The sequence below is a fragment of the Pelecanus crispus genome, chromosome 6 (assembly GCF_030463565.1).
Source record: "Pelecanus crispus isolate bPelCri1 chromosome 6, bPelCri1.pri, whole genome shotgun sequence".
NCBI lineage: Eukaryota > Metazoa > Chordata > Aves > Pelecaniformes > Pelecanidae > Pelecanus > Pelecanus crispus.
Genome location: NC_134648.1, coordinates 60,141,804 through 60,160,095, shown reverse-complemented (window position 1 = coordinate 60,160,095; position 18,292 = coordinate 60,141,804). Strand labels below are relative to the sequence as shown.

The following is an 18,292-nucleotide window of genomic DNA, read 5'->3' as shown; positions in this document are numbered from 1 at the left end:
CACAGCAGAGAGAAAACCTGCGAAACGTTCTTCATAAAAAGACTGCTGAGGATAAATAACCTAAAAAGCAAAAATTAATAAAAACCTAAAAATTAACAGTTTTATACAGTCTTAGGTTATATGTAACATCTTATTGTAGCACCAACAGCAAGCATTTATTGATTTGTTCACCTGAACTTTCCATATACTGAACAACAGAAGATAAACGTGAAAGCCTGTGCCTTGAGAAGATTAGATCAGTAAATATGATCTACTCGGGAATGCAAGATTCAAGAGAAACTTTGTCTTGAAACTTTGTTAAAATACATACTTGCTTGTCATGTATTCATCATTATTCATCACCTATATATTTGTTCAGAGGGGAGAAATTTAGAAAACAAACCCTAAGGAAACACTGAAGGCATAAAGCTTATTGGGCTGAGAAGACTGAAGGTTGACATGAAAAGTAGTCCACACAGGGGGGAAAAAAAAAAAAAAAAAAAGAAAAAAAAAAGTCTTATCCATGCTCACTGAGGATCGGAGAGCCTATGACTGCAGAAGACTGATAGGGTGAGACAGTATAATTCATACCAAGGATAGGAAGACCAAGGGCGCTCTGATTTTACAGGAAGCTTTAAGGCAAGGCTAAACAAGACTTAAATTAATTCATGGTGCCTTCCAGCCCTGGCTTCCATGATCTATTTTAACAGACTAATGTTGTCTTTAGAGCTTATACAAAACACCTAAAACATACTGTACTGTGGCTTCTCGTGCTTTTTTGCCCCCCCACACCTTTTTCTTTTTTTTTTTTTTTTTTTTTTAATTAGGGGATTCGGATATCATGATCCTATTTAGTTCTACAGTATTCATTCTTCCAAATTAAATTCCTTCTACAGTTTTGTGCTGGATGTTTTACTGCTTGTTTCCTGACTAAGTGTTGCAATGCCATAATTAACCTTTACATGTAAAACTGATTCTGTGGCATATTACAGAAGCACAGATAGCTACAGTGGAGCAGCTATAAACTTACTCCCTGACAAGATTTCTGTAGCACACAAAACTTTAATGAGGCTTTGAGATCATGAATTCGAACAACAATTAAAGTTAAATAAACAAATAAATAAAATATTTTCCTTCTTCTGTAGTTCTATAAAAATGCCTATTAAGAAGTAGCTGGAGTGAACTAGCTGGAGTCTATTTACTGGACTAACCTTATGAAATTGAAACTAGCAGCAGCAGGAATAAACCCTGCAACCTTTAACAGAGGTTTTGCTTCAAATCCAATGCCAATCCAGAACACGCACTTCTGGAGCTGGGGATTTAAAGATCCAGCCCCATGATCAGCTAGCATAGAAAGCAACACCACAGAACTCCTACACGGCACACAGCAAAACTATAAATTATTCAATTAATCCACTATTGACTCTGGAGCTATTTAGTTTTATTTACAACAGCTATTTCACACCAGTGGTAACTGACATAACAGTCAAACAAACCCAAACACGTCATTGCTGTTAGAAGTCAGTAACTCAAACACATTGGTATTATTGCTTTGTCAGTAAGGTTTATTTTGGAAGTTCTGTTGCTTCAAGGTCTTACCTGTGGTAGCAGGACTGACACGTTTATCAGCCTCAGCAGCAGCTTTTTTAATCATACTCTGATCTATGGATTAATAGGGCTGTTAAGTTTACAAACAAACCAACAATTGCAAAAGGAAAGAACAACAAACACAAGTAAAACAAAGGCAGGAAGCCATACTGAACTCCACCAAGTAGTTGAATTAAATAAGGAAGGGGGAAAAAAAAACCAAACAAAAACCCAAAACACCATTAGTGAAGGAGATCCACAAACAGACAAGATAAGCAGCTCACTTTCCATGATGTATGCTGCTTTTAAGCTGCCTAGCTCAAGTCTGGAACAAGAACACATACAAAGACTGAAAACAAGCTCAAGCTTTTTTCCATTATAGGTTTGAAAGCCTGAAACTTGAAGTCTTTAAACCAATTTTAAATCCGAAGTACTCAGAAAATGTCATCTTCTGCCCCAAGAAGCTTCTTGTTCCAACTTTAAACAGTACACTGGGGATCCTGTTTTCCGAAGGCATGAACCTCCCCCCAACATACCTACGCTTTTAATTCTGACCTACTTCATCTATAGATCAAATGAAAGAAGCAACATACAATATGCTTCAAATCCCAGTTTGCATGGATGAGATTTTTCTGACACTTTGTGGGCTCAAATTCCACTTTCTCCAATTCTAAATGTGGAATTTGTCATTAAACGATCAATGGAAAGAAAATGGATCGAGTCCCACACAGCCCAAGTGGCAAAACACAAGAAGCCACAGCTCCAGGTTCACCCGTATCTAAGCAAACCCCTCTCCCAGTCTCCATCACGAGCCTCTGTAATGCTAGTCCAATACTAAATTCAACTTAGTCTTATGCTAAGTAATTGCATGCAATCCATTATAAAGTAGTTGTGCCTACTACAGGAAAAACAGGCCATCATGTGAAATGTATCATATTTGACAAAACTGCTGGAAGAAACAAACGATCAGGGTACTTCAGATTCTGTTTTATGTTACAGAGTACATTAATAAGGCTGACCATACACTAGTGATACAACTGATATATAGTAAAATTAAAAGTTCTTTACATAAACTGTTACAGTAGCAATTATTTCCAGAAATGAGTTGGATTTAGTTGGCAATTATCAGGACTCACTTCAGTAATTTGTAATGGATGAGCAATTGGCTTTGTAGTCCTCCATTTGCATTATCACAGTAAAGCTTCTTACACTGCCATTTCACACACACATTAAGAAATACCCATGTCATGTACACATAAAAAAAAAACCAAAACAAAACAAACACAAACCAAGAAACAGCCATAGAAGGCAGAAGGACAGGCTTACAGCAGCTTTTCTTCAGTGTACATTGAACTATGGCTTTAACGATCTGCCACAACCAAGAAAGCATCTCATGATTTAGAGTTCAACTCTGCCCACAGAATCCATGAAAATCTGGTCTGCATTTTGCTAAGTAAAGCCAGCAGGCAAGAACTGATTTGGTTACAACTCAGTAATAATTACTAGACTTTACTTCCTCCACGCATCAGATAATATCTATTTTACAGGCAACATAAAGCTTCTTAATCCCTTGTACAACCAGATTTGGTGGAACACTTTGTTACAGTGGAAGCTATCTTTAGTAACATTTAACTTATCTGTTTTGTTTTGTTTTTTTTTTAATTAAACAGACAAAGGCAAAATGACAAAAATACAACAGAAAGGGAACAGAACAGAAAAACAAGATCACAGACATTTACTGCATATTCTGTCCAACAACTAGCATGATATACAATCAACTAATCTGACTCTGTAATTCCATCCCTTTCTCCTCTCCTCATCTCCAGACACAAAACATCTTAACAAACACAATGCCTCAGTTCAGCAAATTAATTAAGTAGTTCCTTACCTATTCTGTTAAATCAATGCATAAAAGTAAATATCTGTCACAAAGTCACAAGTATATAACTAAGATGAAAGGAAGTCCTAATTTCCAGCTGAAAAATTTACAAATCCATAATTACATAGCATACTTCTGATGTAAATTAAGTTTTTAATTTATATTAATACATATCACAACTCCAAAAGAAACAATTTCTTAATTTAGACAACAGAGAACCTGTGAAGTCATACTTTCTTTCCACATCTAGGTTGCCACCACTCTTACTCCTAAGACTACCCAAAAATACCTTGTGCATTTCTGCTAAGCTGCAGATAGGCAGTCTCCCAGGTTTTCGCAGCCTCACAGACCACAGTAAATCACAGCATTTGGGTTCTAAAAAAACTTTTACTACTGCGAAGCGCTGGATATTCAACTCCAGCTTTTCTGATTTGTGTACAAGCAAATCCATTCTTGCAGAGCAGGAGCCAAGAGAGAACATGTTGCAGCACACGGGCACAGCACAGCATATTGCCAAGTGGCAACGCCTGTCATGCCTGCCACCTCGCTGGCTGTGGATCTGCTGCGCGGGAGCGGGCTCAGGCACCAGCCGCAGCTCCACCTTTCCTTCATACCTGAGTAGCTGCTGTTGCACCATCTCCTCGGTCATGTCACCTCTGCGCTAGCTCCGAGCTCTGCCCTAGCTCAGAGCTCTGCCCTTGGCTATGCCTGCACCATCCCAAGACACTTAAGACATTTTTAATTAAATGAAAATCACATTTTAGTTAAATTTAATTAAAGTTTTCTATCAGAAAAAAAACCTCTTAGGAGTTTCACCCATAGAAGATGATACGTTCCCCAAAGAGTTTATAAAATAATCTTGATCAAGAGTCAGGAAGTGGTAGCCACGGTTAAATATAAGGAGTGGATTAAGCAGCAAGAACATGGAAATGTTTTACTCTTTCATGGGAACTTCAGGAGGCTCACAGATTCAACCACTTAGATTTTTATGTGTTCTCTTTAACAGGTTAAATTTCAAAATTACTTTTTTCTTTAGTTTGATTTGTTGATTTTGAGCATTTCAAAGATCTAAAGAATAACCTATTTTAATACATATAAAACACTCATTGAAATCCACTACCTATTTTAGATATATCTGAAATGCAAACCTTTGGTAGGTCCTTTCTTGTTCTGCATGGCCTGCTGTTCCTCTGTAATATTCAAGCGTCGAACCACATCAGCAAGGGCAGATTTGAGCAGCTGAATGTCATCTTCCTGCATCTGGACACGTTGCTCCAGAGAGGCAATGCGATCCGTTACCTCCATACTGCTTGCAGCAGAGGCACTGTCATCTACGTAAAACAGCAGAAAAAGATGCATCATCAACAATGTATAACCATCAAGGAATACCGTATATAACTGGGTGCAAGTAAAAACAAGGCTTTTCTCAGACCTGATGACCTCTTGAGGAAGAAAGTTTTTAAGTGACCAAGAGAAAGAGATAGAAATAAAATAAATAAATAATTAAATAAATACGAGTACTTAAGTAAGATGTGATAATGACTTTGGATTCAGGACTACTTAGTGTTAATTGGGCCCCACTATCAGTTATCTACATGTCTGAACTGGAGCAATCAACGATCACCCTTCACTGTTCTGCTCAACACAACATTCTGGCACTGGCAGTCATTCAGGTAGAGAGCTATACATTCTGATATGCTACACACCCTTTCAGATTTTTCTTTCTCACATATGTGCAGAATGTATACGTTAGACATACATAAGCAACAGACAGGCTTACATTTTTTCAAGTTATCATTCACAGACTGGAGAATAGATATTAACCCCATCTGCTAACTACTAATTTATAACAGCAGCTTTATGACAACATTACCTCTGACTGAAATAGAAACATGAAATAAATTCGGAATTACCCAGTAATTGTACTCTTAGCCTACAAATTCTTAAAAGGGTCATTACTTTGCATACAATTCACCCATTATTTGGAAATAACCCACAGAAGCTTAAAGCCTGCAACTCCCTGATGAGGACTACACATTCTTTCCACCCAAAACTAGTAATAAGAATATTTTTCCTAAATGAGCACTTTCATTCCACTGCAGTTCCTATCACATAGAAACACTGTAATTTCTTACAATATTAAGTTAGGAAAAAGAAGAAGAAAGGAAGACAAAAGCAATGCCAAAGATGTCAAAGTCAGAATCTGTTAGGGGAAAAAAATGTGTGGTTTTTAAAGAAAATTGCAAGGTTTTCTTTAACTAGGTGGATTTGAAACCTAAAAAAAAGTTGGGTATTAACTTACTGGATCATTTTAAGTAATATTAGTGAAGTGATGATTGGATTGTAGCTTTCATTTGAAGACTTAGTAAGTTATACTTTAGCAAAAATGGATATTTATGCTACTATCTACAATCATAATTGACTTCTCCCTCATCCCTAATGCACGTCCACAGCACATATTTCTTCTGTTAAAGCCAATCACTCTTTGTAAAGAGGCTGGTATTTGTTTTCATTTCTTGTGTACTTAATTCTTCTCCATTCCAAACCAGGGTTTTCCACTTCTTTCGTACAAGGGCATAAAATGAAAAGTTAAATGGCTTGTGCATAATAATAACTAGTGTTGAATTTTAAAACAACGTGTTTCAAACAGGATAACAACAGCTTCTGAGTACATTTAAAAGCACGTCCAAAAATGTTAATACATACAAACTTTTAATCAGAAGGACCTGGCAAAAAACTGCATTTAAAATTAAAAAAAAACCAAACCAAAAAACTATTCATCTCCAAACCACCCCGATACAAATTGCTTTTGAAATCTGTTTGTAAGCTGCGTTTTGGCTTCCTTACCCCTCACACCCACAACAGCTATGTGCAGTTACCAAAAGCTGAATTAGAAACAACTTGGAAACAAAAGACTGTAACAATACTGAGAGTCCATAAATAGCTACCGGCTAATATAGTTTCAATTGCTTGTTAATTCTCTTACAGGATTTTCAGAGCATATTTAAAATATCAACATTAGGATATTATTAGGCTGAACATAGTGGTAATGTAAGTATCCTGTTCTAAACAAACTAAAAGAGAACTCAAGTTCCTGAAAAATGCTGAAAAACTTTCCCTATGACAAAGCTTTCCAAACTTTGGCCTAATCAGACTTCTGCTCAGCACAGGACTGTCCTGCAGCTGTTACAGGTAATTAGTCCCCAAACTCAGATTAGCAGCCATGCTGGCAGCAGTATGAGCTGCCTGCAGAACTTAACCTTTCCTTGTACAAACAAAAGGCCCATGCTGCTCTAATGACTTTACACTTTAACTCAGCTGGAAATAACATGGATTAGCATACCGGACAATAGGCAACCAAATCAAAAGCTTGATTTAACCAATACAAGCCAAATTCAAACTTCGGCCATTCTGCCAAACTCAAGACAGCGCGGCATCTGAATTCAGTCAACAAAAAATAGCCAGTTCCCATATGTGAAGGGCAGAGAAGGAAACCTGGGGCAAAACTGGTTGGTGTTAAAATGTTCTGGCCCTTGTTGCAAAAGAAAACAACCTCACTGAAGTATCAGTTTCACTAATTTTTAAGTTTCAAGAAACAGTATTTTTGCTCAAACATAAATCTTCAAATAATAAATCAGTCACACTGGATAATAAATCACACTGGTTTATTTACAGTCCCATAAGAAATCACTCCCACTAATAGCTATTAAGATGTGCGTCTCTTCTTCTCCTTTCTCCCAGCTGCCATTGTGCCTCTTCCCCTCACATCTCTCGCTGACCAACAGGCACCAGCAAACCCTTCCTCTGGACACAGCGTGTCTGCGCCTTCTGCCATCACTGTTCTTCCTGGTCCTCGTGAATGTAACCCTCATCTTTGTTGCAACCTACAAACTTGCTTTTTTTATGGTGGTTACTTTGTTGGATGCAGTTCCCTTCCAAGGATGCAGAAAAGAACAAAATTTGTAACAACTTTCAGCAATATTGCAAGTGGAGACAAGATTTCTTAGAGCCCAGTCACACTTCACTTTGCCTCCCCTTCACATGCATATACAAGGAAGCTAGGAAAGAGACACAGAATATAATAATCTTTTCTGAAGAATGCAAAGTTCAATTATAAAATAAGCACAACCTGTTTGTTATGCAAAGAGGGCATGGAACGTTCTTGCCGTTGAGATCATTACCTCCGAGTACGTTGAGCAATGAAGTTGCAACTTCAACACAGCCAAAGAAGCAAAGTGGTATGGTACCAGAAAAGAAAAAAAAAATTCATGATATAAAGTAACCAAACAACAAGAAAGTCACAACAGATGTCATCTACTCTGCCCACAAGAGCAAAAGTGATATTGTTAGCCTAACTTGCGATCTGTCTCTGCCGTATACAGCTCATCCTCACAGCAAAGAACACTTGCAAGGAAATTTTTAGCACACATTTGTAATGCAATTTAGACTCCAAGTAGAGCCATCTTATCATTATTGTTCCCAAGCCAATATTAAATTTAAAGTGACTACACATTTTATAGCACCTAGTTCCACATTTTCTCATCGATAAAGCACATCCTCAAGGAACTCACACGGAGTGGGCTGAGAGGGGAAGCACAGGGGGTTTGGAGGAAGGCAGCTGTGGGGTGTCAAGAGGCCACCAACCACTGTGCCTTGGGGTGGTCCAGCCTGGGGCTACATTTTCCCTTGCAGGGTCCACGCATGCACTCGCATGGCAGCCGGGCTACAAGTGTGCTTTGGTTGTACAGTTACCGTAACTGAGAGAAAAGCTCTTTATAGTAATGATGTAAAGATCCTCGAAACCCTCCAGGTGAATCTAAGGAAATACAAAGCATGCTGTTAAAAGAAATCCACATAAATAGAAACTTGCAGCAATAATACACAACCATTACCACACAGCTTTACAGTATAATAAGAATACCATTACGTCAATGCCTGCTACTTTTTGTGATGCGAAATTCAATGACATCAAGGCCTGTTGTGACAGGACAAGGAGGAATGGTTTTAAACTAAAGGAGGGTAAGTTTAGACTGCATATAAGGAAGACATTTTTTACAATGAGGGTGGTGAGGCACTGGAACGGGTTGCCCAGAGAGGTAGTGGAGGCCCCATCCCTGGCAACATTCAAGGCCAGGTTGGACGGGGCTCTGAGCAACCTGGTCTGGTTAGAGATGTCCCTGCTCACTGCAGGGGGGTTGGGCTAGATGACCTCTAAAGGTCCCTTCCAACCCAAAGCATTCTATGATTCTATGACATTCACAACTCTTAAACAGTGTCAATATGTTTAGGTTTGGTGACCTCTTTGCAATCTAGCTGTCATAAAAGCCACAGATGCTCACTATCTTGAAACACATATGAAGGAGACTATAAATCCTAACAATTTACCTTGAAGCATTAGATCTACTTATCAGTCACTATCACCGCTTTTCCCCATGGACAAACAGAACAGACATCGTATCACCTACATGGGTAGCATCAATAGCATATTAGAATTAATCATTGCCTCTTTTTTCAATCAATGGGAAGAAAAAGAACTTTCGAAGTGAAATTTACGCAACCTGGTTTTAGAAATCTGAAGTGAATCACATTCTACAAGTGTTCATTTCTTTTCATGGATTGTAATGCAAGCCTAAATCACTGTCTCAAACATGTAAGTCTAAATCTCATGACATAAATGCCACCTACAATGTCCAAAATTAGATAAAATGAGGAGGTATCGATTCAGATGCCTGGTTTTTTTTTCATCGTAATACATATTTGTGGTAAAGCTTGGAAAGAACAGTCATTTGTCATTTATACTTTGCTGAGATCCTGCAGGTTTCAAAGAGAAGGCAGCAAAAAAAGGGAATATTCTTCATGCCTCTCTTTAAATTTTCCAACCAGCTAATCCATGATCTCATAGATTGGAAAGATTTCTTGTGGCAAACTAAAAGACAATACTGACTCAGATGATTAATCTGCTTCCAGAGCGTCTTCCAGTTCTTCAGCAATTTATTACTTGAACTTAGCCAAATGTGAAGAAACATCTGAAGCAAAGCCAACAAAAAGACGTGTATGCTGTTTACAATAATTATTTCAATATTATTTCATTGCATGTAGGCTAAAGCAAAATGACATACTTATACTATTAGTTAAAAGGAAGCATATTAAAATGCATACTATATTCTATGAATTTTACCTGCTGGAAAACCTAAATCTGAACTGTACATTAATGGTGTAGGAAATAACTAAAATTAAAACAGACTTGGCATTTTGCCCCCAGAACAACTACTTCATTAAACATATTCCACCTTTGCCTCATGCAGACATTAATTTTGAGACTGTTCTTGTCCAGCTCAGACCATGGCAGCTGATTAAGTAGTGGAAACATTAGGTACCGATTCTCAAAAGACTGGCAAACAAATTTGAGTTTATTCAATCTACACGGTCTCTTTGGAGCACCAATTAACAGGATCAAATTGTACACGAAGTACTTCTAAAACATTTCAGGATATATTCTGTGCATTATATGTTTGTAAAGTACCTAGCACAATGGGGGTGTGGTTGCTAGACACTATTATAGCACACTTTAAAAGCAGCATCTTAAAAGTCTTCACCAGAGTTGTCCCTGAATTTAGACACTCTACAGGACATCAGAAAAGAAAATCTAAGCCTTCTGGGGATAGCAAATTCCAGCAGTGGTCTCCGGCAAAAGTTAAAGATAACGTACATGATGGAAAACATGGCAAAGGATGGCAGTGAAAAGGCAGCATCACCTGCACACAGAGGTGCCCTTCTTCTAGGACAAAGATATAGACTGTGCCAACAAACTGGAATTGAGCTTAACTGGTAGGAATACTGTCCACCATTGAGAGGTATTGGTAAGTGTATCACACTCTGCACTTCTGAAATTAATTGGTGCAAGTATTTACATTCCTTGGAAATCGCTATGAACTTCAGGACCACTACTATAGCCTTATGAAACATGCACATGGACAGAAAGGAATTCTCTACCCCCAGCATGCAGCCAACTGTGTGGTGGAACACAGTAGCTGCTGAGAAAGCCCATGACACCAAAGGAGAGAAAGTTAAGAATAGCATTTGTTAAAAAAGAAGCAAACAAAAAAGCACAATCCTGTGGCTGAATTTAGATAGGGAGAACTATAGACTGGATTTGACCCAGCATACTAGCAAGTAGGTAAGAACAGTGAAGATGCTGCTCTTCCAGAAACATTTTTCCACCCATAAAGGCCCACGTTTTTCAGACTCCACTAACTCTGCAAAACTGTCAGATGTGGCACATGTCACTTAGTACACATTTGGCAACCTCCCCTTCTTGGGCCCACATCATCACTGAGATCTCATGCAAGTAATTGAGTTACTTAAACTATTTTCTTCAATCTCCCTGGGAGTAACATTAACACTAACTTTCAAATGACCTCTCCGCTTCACCTCTCTCAATGCCATCTGTTTAGCTTGAAACTCTTAACAGTGCAGAAAAAATTCCCTCTGTGGCAGGCATCTCCTGCGTCTTCAAAATCCTGTCCTCCCTTTTTGGTTCATTTCATGCATCTTTGAGTCTGGGGCACAGAAGTCAGCCAGCCAACCTACTTGATAGATACAGTCTGTCTGAAATGACAGCATCAGAAAGAAAAAGGAGAATTAGGAAGAGACACAACTATCCAAGGTTTAGAGAAAACACCTCGTAAAATGAACACAAGCAATTTGATGTGGCACATAAATAAGGGCATGCAGCCACCACGCCTTTGCCAGGCTTAGATGCAAGATCTGGAAAGTACCAAGTATTCTCCTTGTAGCAATTCTGTGGCATAATGTCAGCGGTTGTTTGCAGACCAAAAGACTCTCTGTGCAAGAGAACAATGGGAAAATAAAACAGCAGGTCTAGTTTCCTTTGATAACACCACGCCAAGCTCCTTTGTTTGAAATATTAGTGTCGACAGTATCGGAAAGACTAAGTATCTTTCCTCCATCCACTTTTCTAATGCAAAACATTGTACCATACCTGAAACATAGCAGCAGCTTTCCAGGCTTGTCTCCTGGGGACAATGACAACACATATGGGCAACAGCTTATCATAAAGTCTGGTACATACTAGACTAGTCTGCTAGACCCTGATTTGACCAGATTAGAGCTTTCCACTGTGAGAAGCAAGTGGATTTAAAGCCCAAAATAATGTTATCCTATTTAATCTTGTTATTTTGTGTGGTCAGGGAAAAAAACAGACAGAAATCTTTAACTACAGTTAAAACTGTAAAACCACGTTGCTTTACATGAAGTTCCGCAAAGCAAAGCTGGTTGCCAGCTAATGCTGAAGAAATGGCCTTTATTACGTCAAATCCTCTAATTGTGTTTTGCTATAAAAGTATATATAATAGAATACAAATGCAAGCACCATATATGCTTTTTAGCTGGAAAGCTTTGATTGTGAGGAACAAGAAACCACATCTAATCTTTAAACCCGATAGCTATAGTAACAATACCTTGCCTATCTGTAAGTTTATATACGTATATATGCACACAGTCTCTGAACAGGTAGGACAACTTTTCAGTTCAATCCATATTCTAATGCATGTACTTAAGATAAAGAGCGATTAGCATTGCAAGGAGATGCCCTAGTTCAGTACAATCAGGTACATCTCACAGTAAGTAATCTGAACAGACCAGATTAGTTTTTCCATGTCCTCACAAGGTATGTATGTGTAGGAGGAAACGGGAAGAAGACAAGTCTATCTCACACATCCGCCTAATGCCATACTCTGGACTGCACTGGGAAACCAAGAGATAGGTCATCTAAAAAAGACCACAGGAACAGTAATATAAAGCATCATCTTGTGATAACAGACCACCTCTAAACCATTCTAATAAAAAAACTGTAATCCAAATATTTGTTCATACTATATATGGACAGATGGTTATTTCTGTGAACAGTATTTTCCCTTCTCTAATATAGCTAGCTATTGTAGTTCCAGTATTTATAAAATCTTATTACTGTATTTCCCAGTATTCACTGAGGAATAACTTGTCCTTTTACAGTTCTACCACTAGAAATTTAAAGACAAGGAATATAACTTCCTAAAATTAGAAGCAGGATTTGAAAGGATAAATCCATAACAGCAATCATCACTCACAGCCTCACAGCTGGGTGCACTGTATTCATTAACAAAATGGGAGAGAAGAAAATGACCTTAACAGAAAATTCTCAGAAAGTTCCTCGTGGCTAATTAGTCAGCAATCACTGTAGCAAAATTATAAGCATGTGCCCTTGACCTGCCTGTAGCTGTCGAGCTATAACCAGCAGCTTACTGTTTTTTCCCCAGCAGATGGTAGATGAGTTTCTATTTGGAAATCAACCAGTTAAAAATGATCTTCTCCAACAGTGCTTAAGTGGAATATGGAAGAAATTTTTGACACATCAATAAATTAGAGGAATTTTCCCCAGAAGAGGTCTATCAATGTAAATGCTTTACAGTTCAGAGTTACTGTGCTGGCTCTGTTGAGCATAGAAATCAATAGAAAACGTTTTAACAAATTATCATTCCTCCACATTACGCTGGGATCAGTCTGTACCATAAGAAGAAAAAAAAAAAAAAAAAAAAAAGAAAAAAAATTGTGAACAAAAGCCAGGAGAATTAAGACGACCTTCTGTAGCGTAATATTAACACAACGATAGCAGTTTGAGAGAAGCGACACCATGGGATCTGCCTAGTTAAGAAGCTGAAGATACAGTCTAACACAGACTTGTAAAGAAAGGCACCACTAGGGTAATTAATTGAGGTATCTCAGGGCAGAAGAGGTGGGTTGTGTTTTACCAGGTTATCTTCTCGGTGATGCGCTGAGGATGTGCTTCTATCACACCCTTAAGAACGAGAGAAGAAAAGCAGATTGTGGAACATGAGAGAACATTTATGATAAGTCTCATCTCCATGTCACAGCCACAGCCGTACATTCAAGTCATCCTACAAAAGCTAGCAAGGGATGAATTCAAATTTGTCACATGATGTACGATAATAAGACTTCAGCTTTTGTTTAGCATTGTTGGACAAAAAGAAACAACTTAGATGCAAGATTTGCTTCTGCTAAACATGTTTTAAACCATGTGCAAATAAACTCCACACACTGGTACACACAAAACGTTTTCTTAGAAACTTGATCAGTACTTAGTTCAATACATTTTCACTGCCTTTAAAAAAACTGGATGTCTCCACTGGATTCTTCAACTATGCCGTATGCAAGTAAACCAGAAAGATTTACTTTTACTTGCAGCCAGGACAGATTTAAAAGGCAAGAAAACTTATTTAAAACATCTTTTAGAAGTTACTGATGTCAGCCTGTGATAATGCATTACAAACCAATTTTATTTTATCTTGTTTGTTGTGTACCTCCTCAGTTATTTTCCTAGAGAAAAGTTGATTCACACTAGCAAGAAACCACTAAGACATATCAGCCACCGGTTAATCTGCAATTAAATGCAGCCTTTATATTACATTAGAGATAGCACTATATAAACACTTAAGAAACTACTTACGTTAGCATATATTTCTTCACTGTCATAACTGTTGTGGTTTAGCCCCAGCCAGCAGCTAAGCACCACACAGCTGCTCGCTCACCCTCCTCTCCCAGTGGGATGGGGGAGAGAATCAGAAGGGCAAAAGTAAGAAAACTCATTGGTTGAGATAAGAACAGTTTAATAATTGAAATAAAGTAATAATAATAATAGTAATAAAAATTGTAATTAAAAGGAGAACAATGAGAGAGAGAGAGAAACAAAACCCAGGAAAAACAAGCGATGCAACCGCTCACCACCCACCAACTGACACCCAGCCAGCCCCCGAGCAGCGATCGCTGACCCCCGGCCAACCCCCCCAGTTTCTATACTTTGGCCAGTTTGGGTCAGCTGTCCTGGCTGTGCCCCCTCCCAGTTTCTTGTGCACCTGGCAGAGCATGGGAAGCTGAAAAGTCCTTGACTAGTGTAAGCACTGCTTAGCAACAGCTAAAACACACTGTTATCAGCATTCTTCTCCTACTAAATCCAAAACACAGCACTGTGCCAGCTACTAGGAAGAAAATTAACTCTATCCCAGCTGAAACCAAGACAGTAACTTTCATATTCGACATTAGAATGGCAACTGATACTCAAATTTACTTGGGCCATTAACTTTTTACCTATAATTTCTTATAATCTGCATTTTAACGACAATTATAATCATATATGCATAAGGTTTTAAAAACCAATTTGAAAACATTATTAAACTTCAGAAATACAGAAGCAAATAAAACACTTCTTCCATTTAAGAAATTAGAGATTTACTAAAACTGAGACTACATCTACAGCAAGAAATCTCTAGTTATCAATTAGAATTTGTGTTTTGTCTTATTTCCTAAGTGTAACCTTTGAGAATTAAGAATTGGAAAATCTCAGCCTCTAATCAATAGCATTTATTTCTAAGATATAACACCCCTCCCTGCAATATTCTGCATTTACATTTCTTAAAGGCTTACCAGCTTTTCAAACTGTTTTCTGTAGACTCAAAGTAAGCAACATAATACAAAGAGAACAAAACATTCCTCCTGCACCTGCAGAAGGGGTTATTGATGTCAAAAGCAGATTTATCACTTTTGCAAACTCTGGTTACTTTTTCTCAGCTAATGGCTTCACTTCCAGCAGTGGTCTGACTTTTTTCCAGAACTCTGTACCTCATGAATATTTTAGTTTCTGAAATTAATGCAGTATAACATTAGGTTTCATTACAGGTTGTCACAAAGACAAATTACAACCTAAATATTTAAAGGAAAAAATCTTTCAAATTTAGAAAACTATTTTAAGTCTTCTTTTACAATCTTCCTTGTTCAGTAGAAACAATAGTGAAATTTTTTCACTATTGCCTGTCAGTCTAGTGCTCGTGAAGTACTTGAATTAAACAGTGACAGCCTTGCTTGGATGGGAGAGGAAAAAAAGCACACAGGATGCCCACAACAGACTGGAATTTTTTTCCATGTTGTCCATCTTTGTATTCAATTAGGGTTAAGTGTTCCTTTCATTTAATTCTGACAGATATCAAAACTACCATTTAAAATTATTTGACATATAGTAAACCAATAATTTATGCTAAGTAATACAATTTTTTATTCTAAAATCTTCAGATCACACATTCCTGCTCTCCAGCAAAAAATCTTTACTGACATTAATGCAGAAAGAACAAACAGCCCTTGCCAAGGACTCAAATACAGCCAGGGACACTGCATTTGATAGAGTGTTAGATGTCCTGGTAATAACCAGGAAGAGGATTGCTCTAGGGCTTTTTAGGATACAAAGAAGGAAGAGAATCCCTTTATTCTCTATCCTTAAAAAAAAAAAAAAAAAAAAAATTATTTTAGGTTTGTTTCAGGAAACAGAGAAACATAAATAATCTGAAAAATTATTTGGCTTAAAATGCAACTCCTCTAATTGAAGACAATTTGCATTCTTTCTATTTTTAACTGGATTCCCTAGCATGAGATCATATTCTTATTTTTACCAGTGGGGTGCATAGCATTGTCACAAATTTCACCCAGCTGCGATGCCATTCCCGGCACACTATGCAAGGGTGGTCCTGCCACCCTGTGAGAGCAAAGGAGTTGTACTCCAAGGCTTGCCCCAACCTCCACAGCGTTTGGCAATGCTACAATGACACGCACGTGACCTATCTTTTAAAGAAATTCAGGTTTTCATGGAGGAGGAGAGGAAGGAGGAGACAGAGATAATCTATTTTACAGCTTTCATGTTTGTCAAAAAAAGTTTACAAATATGCTTTGATCAACTAATGCAGTATTGTATCTCCACAAGGCTACGCAGAGAGCCCTCGGCAAAAGGGAGAGAGCCAGCAGATGCCTGATCCGCCCTTGGCTGGGAACAGGCCCCAGGCCAAGGTCCAAGCAGAGCGTGGCTCATGACCGTTCCTCTCCCTCAAGGACTTTCTGGGACTGATTTCCTTCTGGCGGCAGTCAGTACTTCTCCTGTACGAGTTTCACCTGAGAGATTAGATGGGCGAAGGCTGTGCAGTGCAAATCCTTTTCCAAAAGTCATCTCCTAATGGCACTGAGTTGGAGTACTAGTGCCAACAAACTCTGCAGAAAGCCTGGCTGATAAAGCTCTCGTCGCCCCGTGATTACCAAGCATCTCAGCTTCAGCCTCTGTGATAAGATGAGCCTACCAGCAAAGACAAATTTTTAAGGCTAGTATGGCCATACAGCTTTAAGGCAAAAGTTCTGTCATGCTTTCTTAGCTCTGGATGTGGGTGGACACCCCATAAGTCAGACCTCTGTATCCAAGTGTACAGACAGAAGGTAGGGCAAGTGTAGCCACTTGAACTAAATTAATTTAATATTTTCAGTGTTTTCACTTGTGAACCTGGAGTTTATTTATGTATTTACTTATCTTCCCCTCTCTGATCCTTTCTTTCCCCCCCCCCCGCCTTTTTTTTTTTTTTTGGTAGGCTACAACTTCAGAAGTCAAATTCAAAACGTGCCAGGACACCATTTAACATTACGATCTTTATTTACAATGCAAACAGGTACATTTTTAAAAGCAGTTCTGAACACAGATTAGCGGTCTCCAACTATGTGAAGATTATTTCAGTGATAAGATTTGCCCAAAACGGCACCCAGGTATAATAAACTTCCTCAACACAGCATAGAGCAGTAATTTCCACAGGCAGTAAGCCGAGCAACATACTGAACTTGGAAATCACTAGATTTATGAGAGGTGGGAAAAAGGCTGAAACTGATTGGAAAACATTTCTCCCTACTGCACTGAAGAGATAGTTCAGAAAACAATATCTGCTCCCAGCACATCAATTTTGTAAGCCAGACAAGGCAAGCTGGAGATGCCTTTTTCAAAATACCCTTCAGTTCAGCAGAAGACAGACTGAAGTCTAGTACAGAAAAGCTTCAGCATGAAAATACTTAGTTATGTAAAAGACACAAACATAATAAACAATCTCATGGTAAGATACACAGATCAGAAGGTCATAATCCCAATATTTAATGTGACCATTCAGGAAAACTCCCAGACATCGGGCTCTCTCCATGGCAGAGAAGTCTCACCCCCAGAGCTACAGCTTCCCTGGGCCAGTGACCCAACTCCTCATGCTCAATGGTCTTATTCGTAACAAACAGTTTCCAAATTTTGATTCTTCACCAAAACCAAGCATTTCATATTTGCTAAGTCAAAAGTTTGAGAGAAATGAAAAATGACCTGGTTGATCAGGCATCCCCAGTCACACTCAAGCCAACAAGCAACCACTATAGCAGTGAGTGCCACAGAGGCAAAGGAGTCACACCCTTGAGCAACTATATTCTGTCCACACCTTTTTTTTTTTTAATGGAAACAGGAGAGCTTCATAAGAACACTATCAAGTTAAAAAAACAAAAACACAAACAAAAAACCCACAAGTATCACAAATATTTTACTGAAAACACATTTTGAGCAGTATTCACAGTGTGATAGTGCCCACTTCCCTACTCATTAAAAAAGAAAAATTCCTAGAAAAAATATCATTAATTTTTATATGTATTTTTTACTGTATTGCAAGTACCTCAATGCCTTACTAGGTCTCCTTGCCAGAAAAAGAGAGACTTTTGAACTGGATATCAAATTTACTGGCTTTATATTTAATGGATTTCAAACTTATATTAAATACATTTATTGGATTCATTGGATGCAAGGAAAGTCTGTCTTGTGAAATGAATGAGGCACAAATCCTATGAAAATTACAAGGGGTGATGAAGTAATTAAAAAATCTTGTAACACATGAATAAAACAGTTGTGTTTTAAGCTTCATTACACTGCCTTAGTTCTAACATTTTCTA

General features: G+C 38.1%; 1 protein-coding gene across 6 annotated transcripts in view; it reads right to left on the bottom strand.

The window, feature by feature from the left end:
* EML1 (EMAP like 1) overlaps positions 1-18,292 on the bottom strand; it is a 136,246-nt gene that overhangs the window by 52,565 nt on the left and 65,389 nt on the right. For 5 of the 6 annotated variants that reach the window (XM_075711789.1, XM_075711783.1, XM_075711785.1 and 2 more), the window contains exon 2: positions 4,594-4,776. In XM_075711789.1, coding sequence (XP_075567904.1) covers positions 4,594-4,776 — 183 coding nt within the window. Of the gene's footprint in view, positions 1-1,578; positions 1,642-4,593; positions 4,777-18,292 lie in introns of all 6 variants that reach the window. The other variant, XM_075711784.1, reaches the window with a different exon arrangement.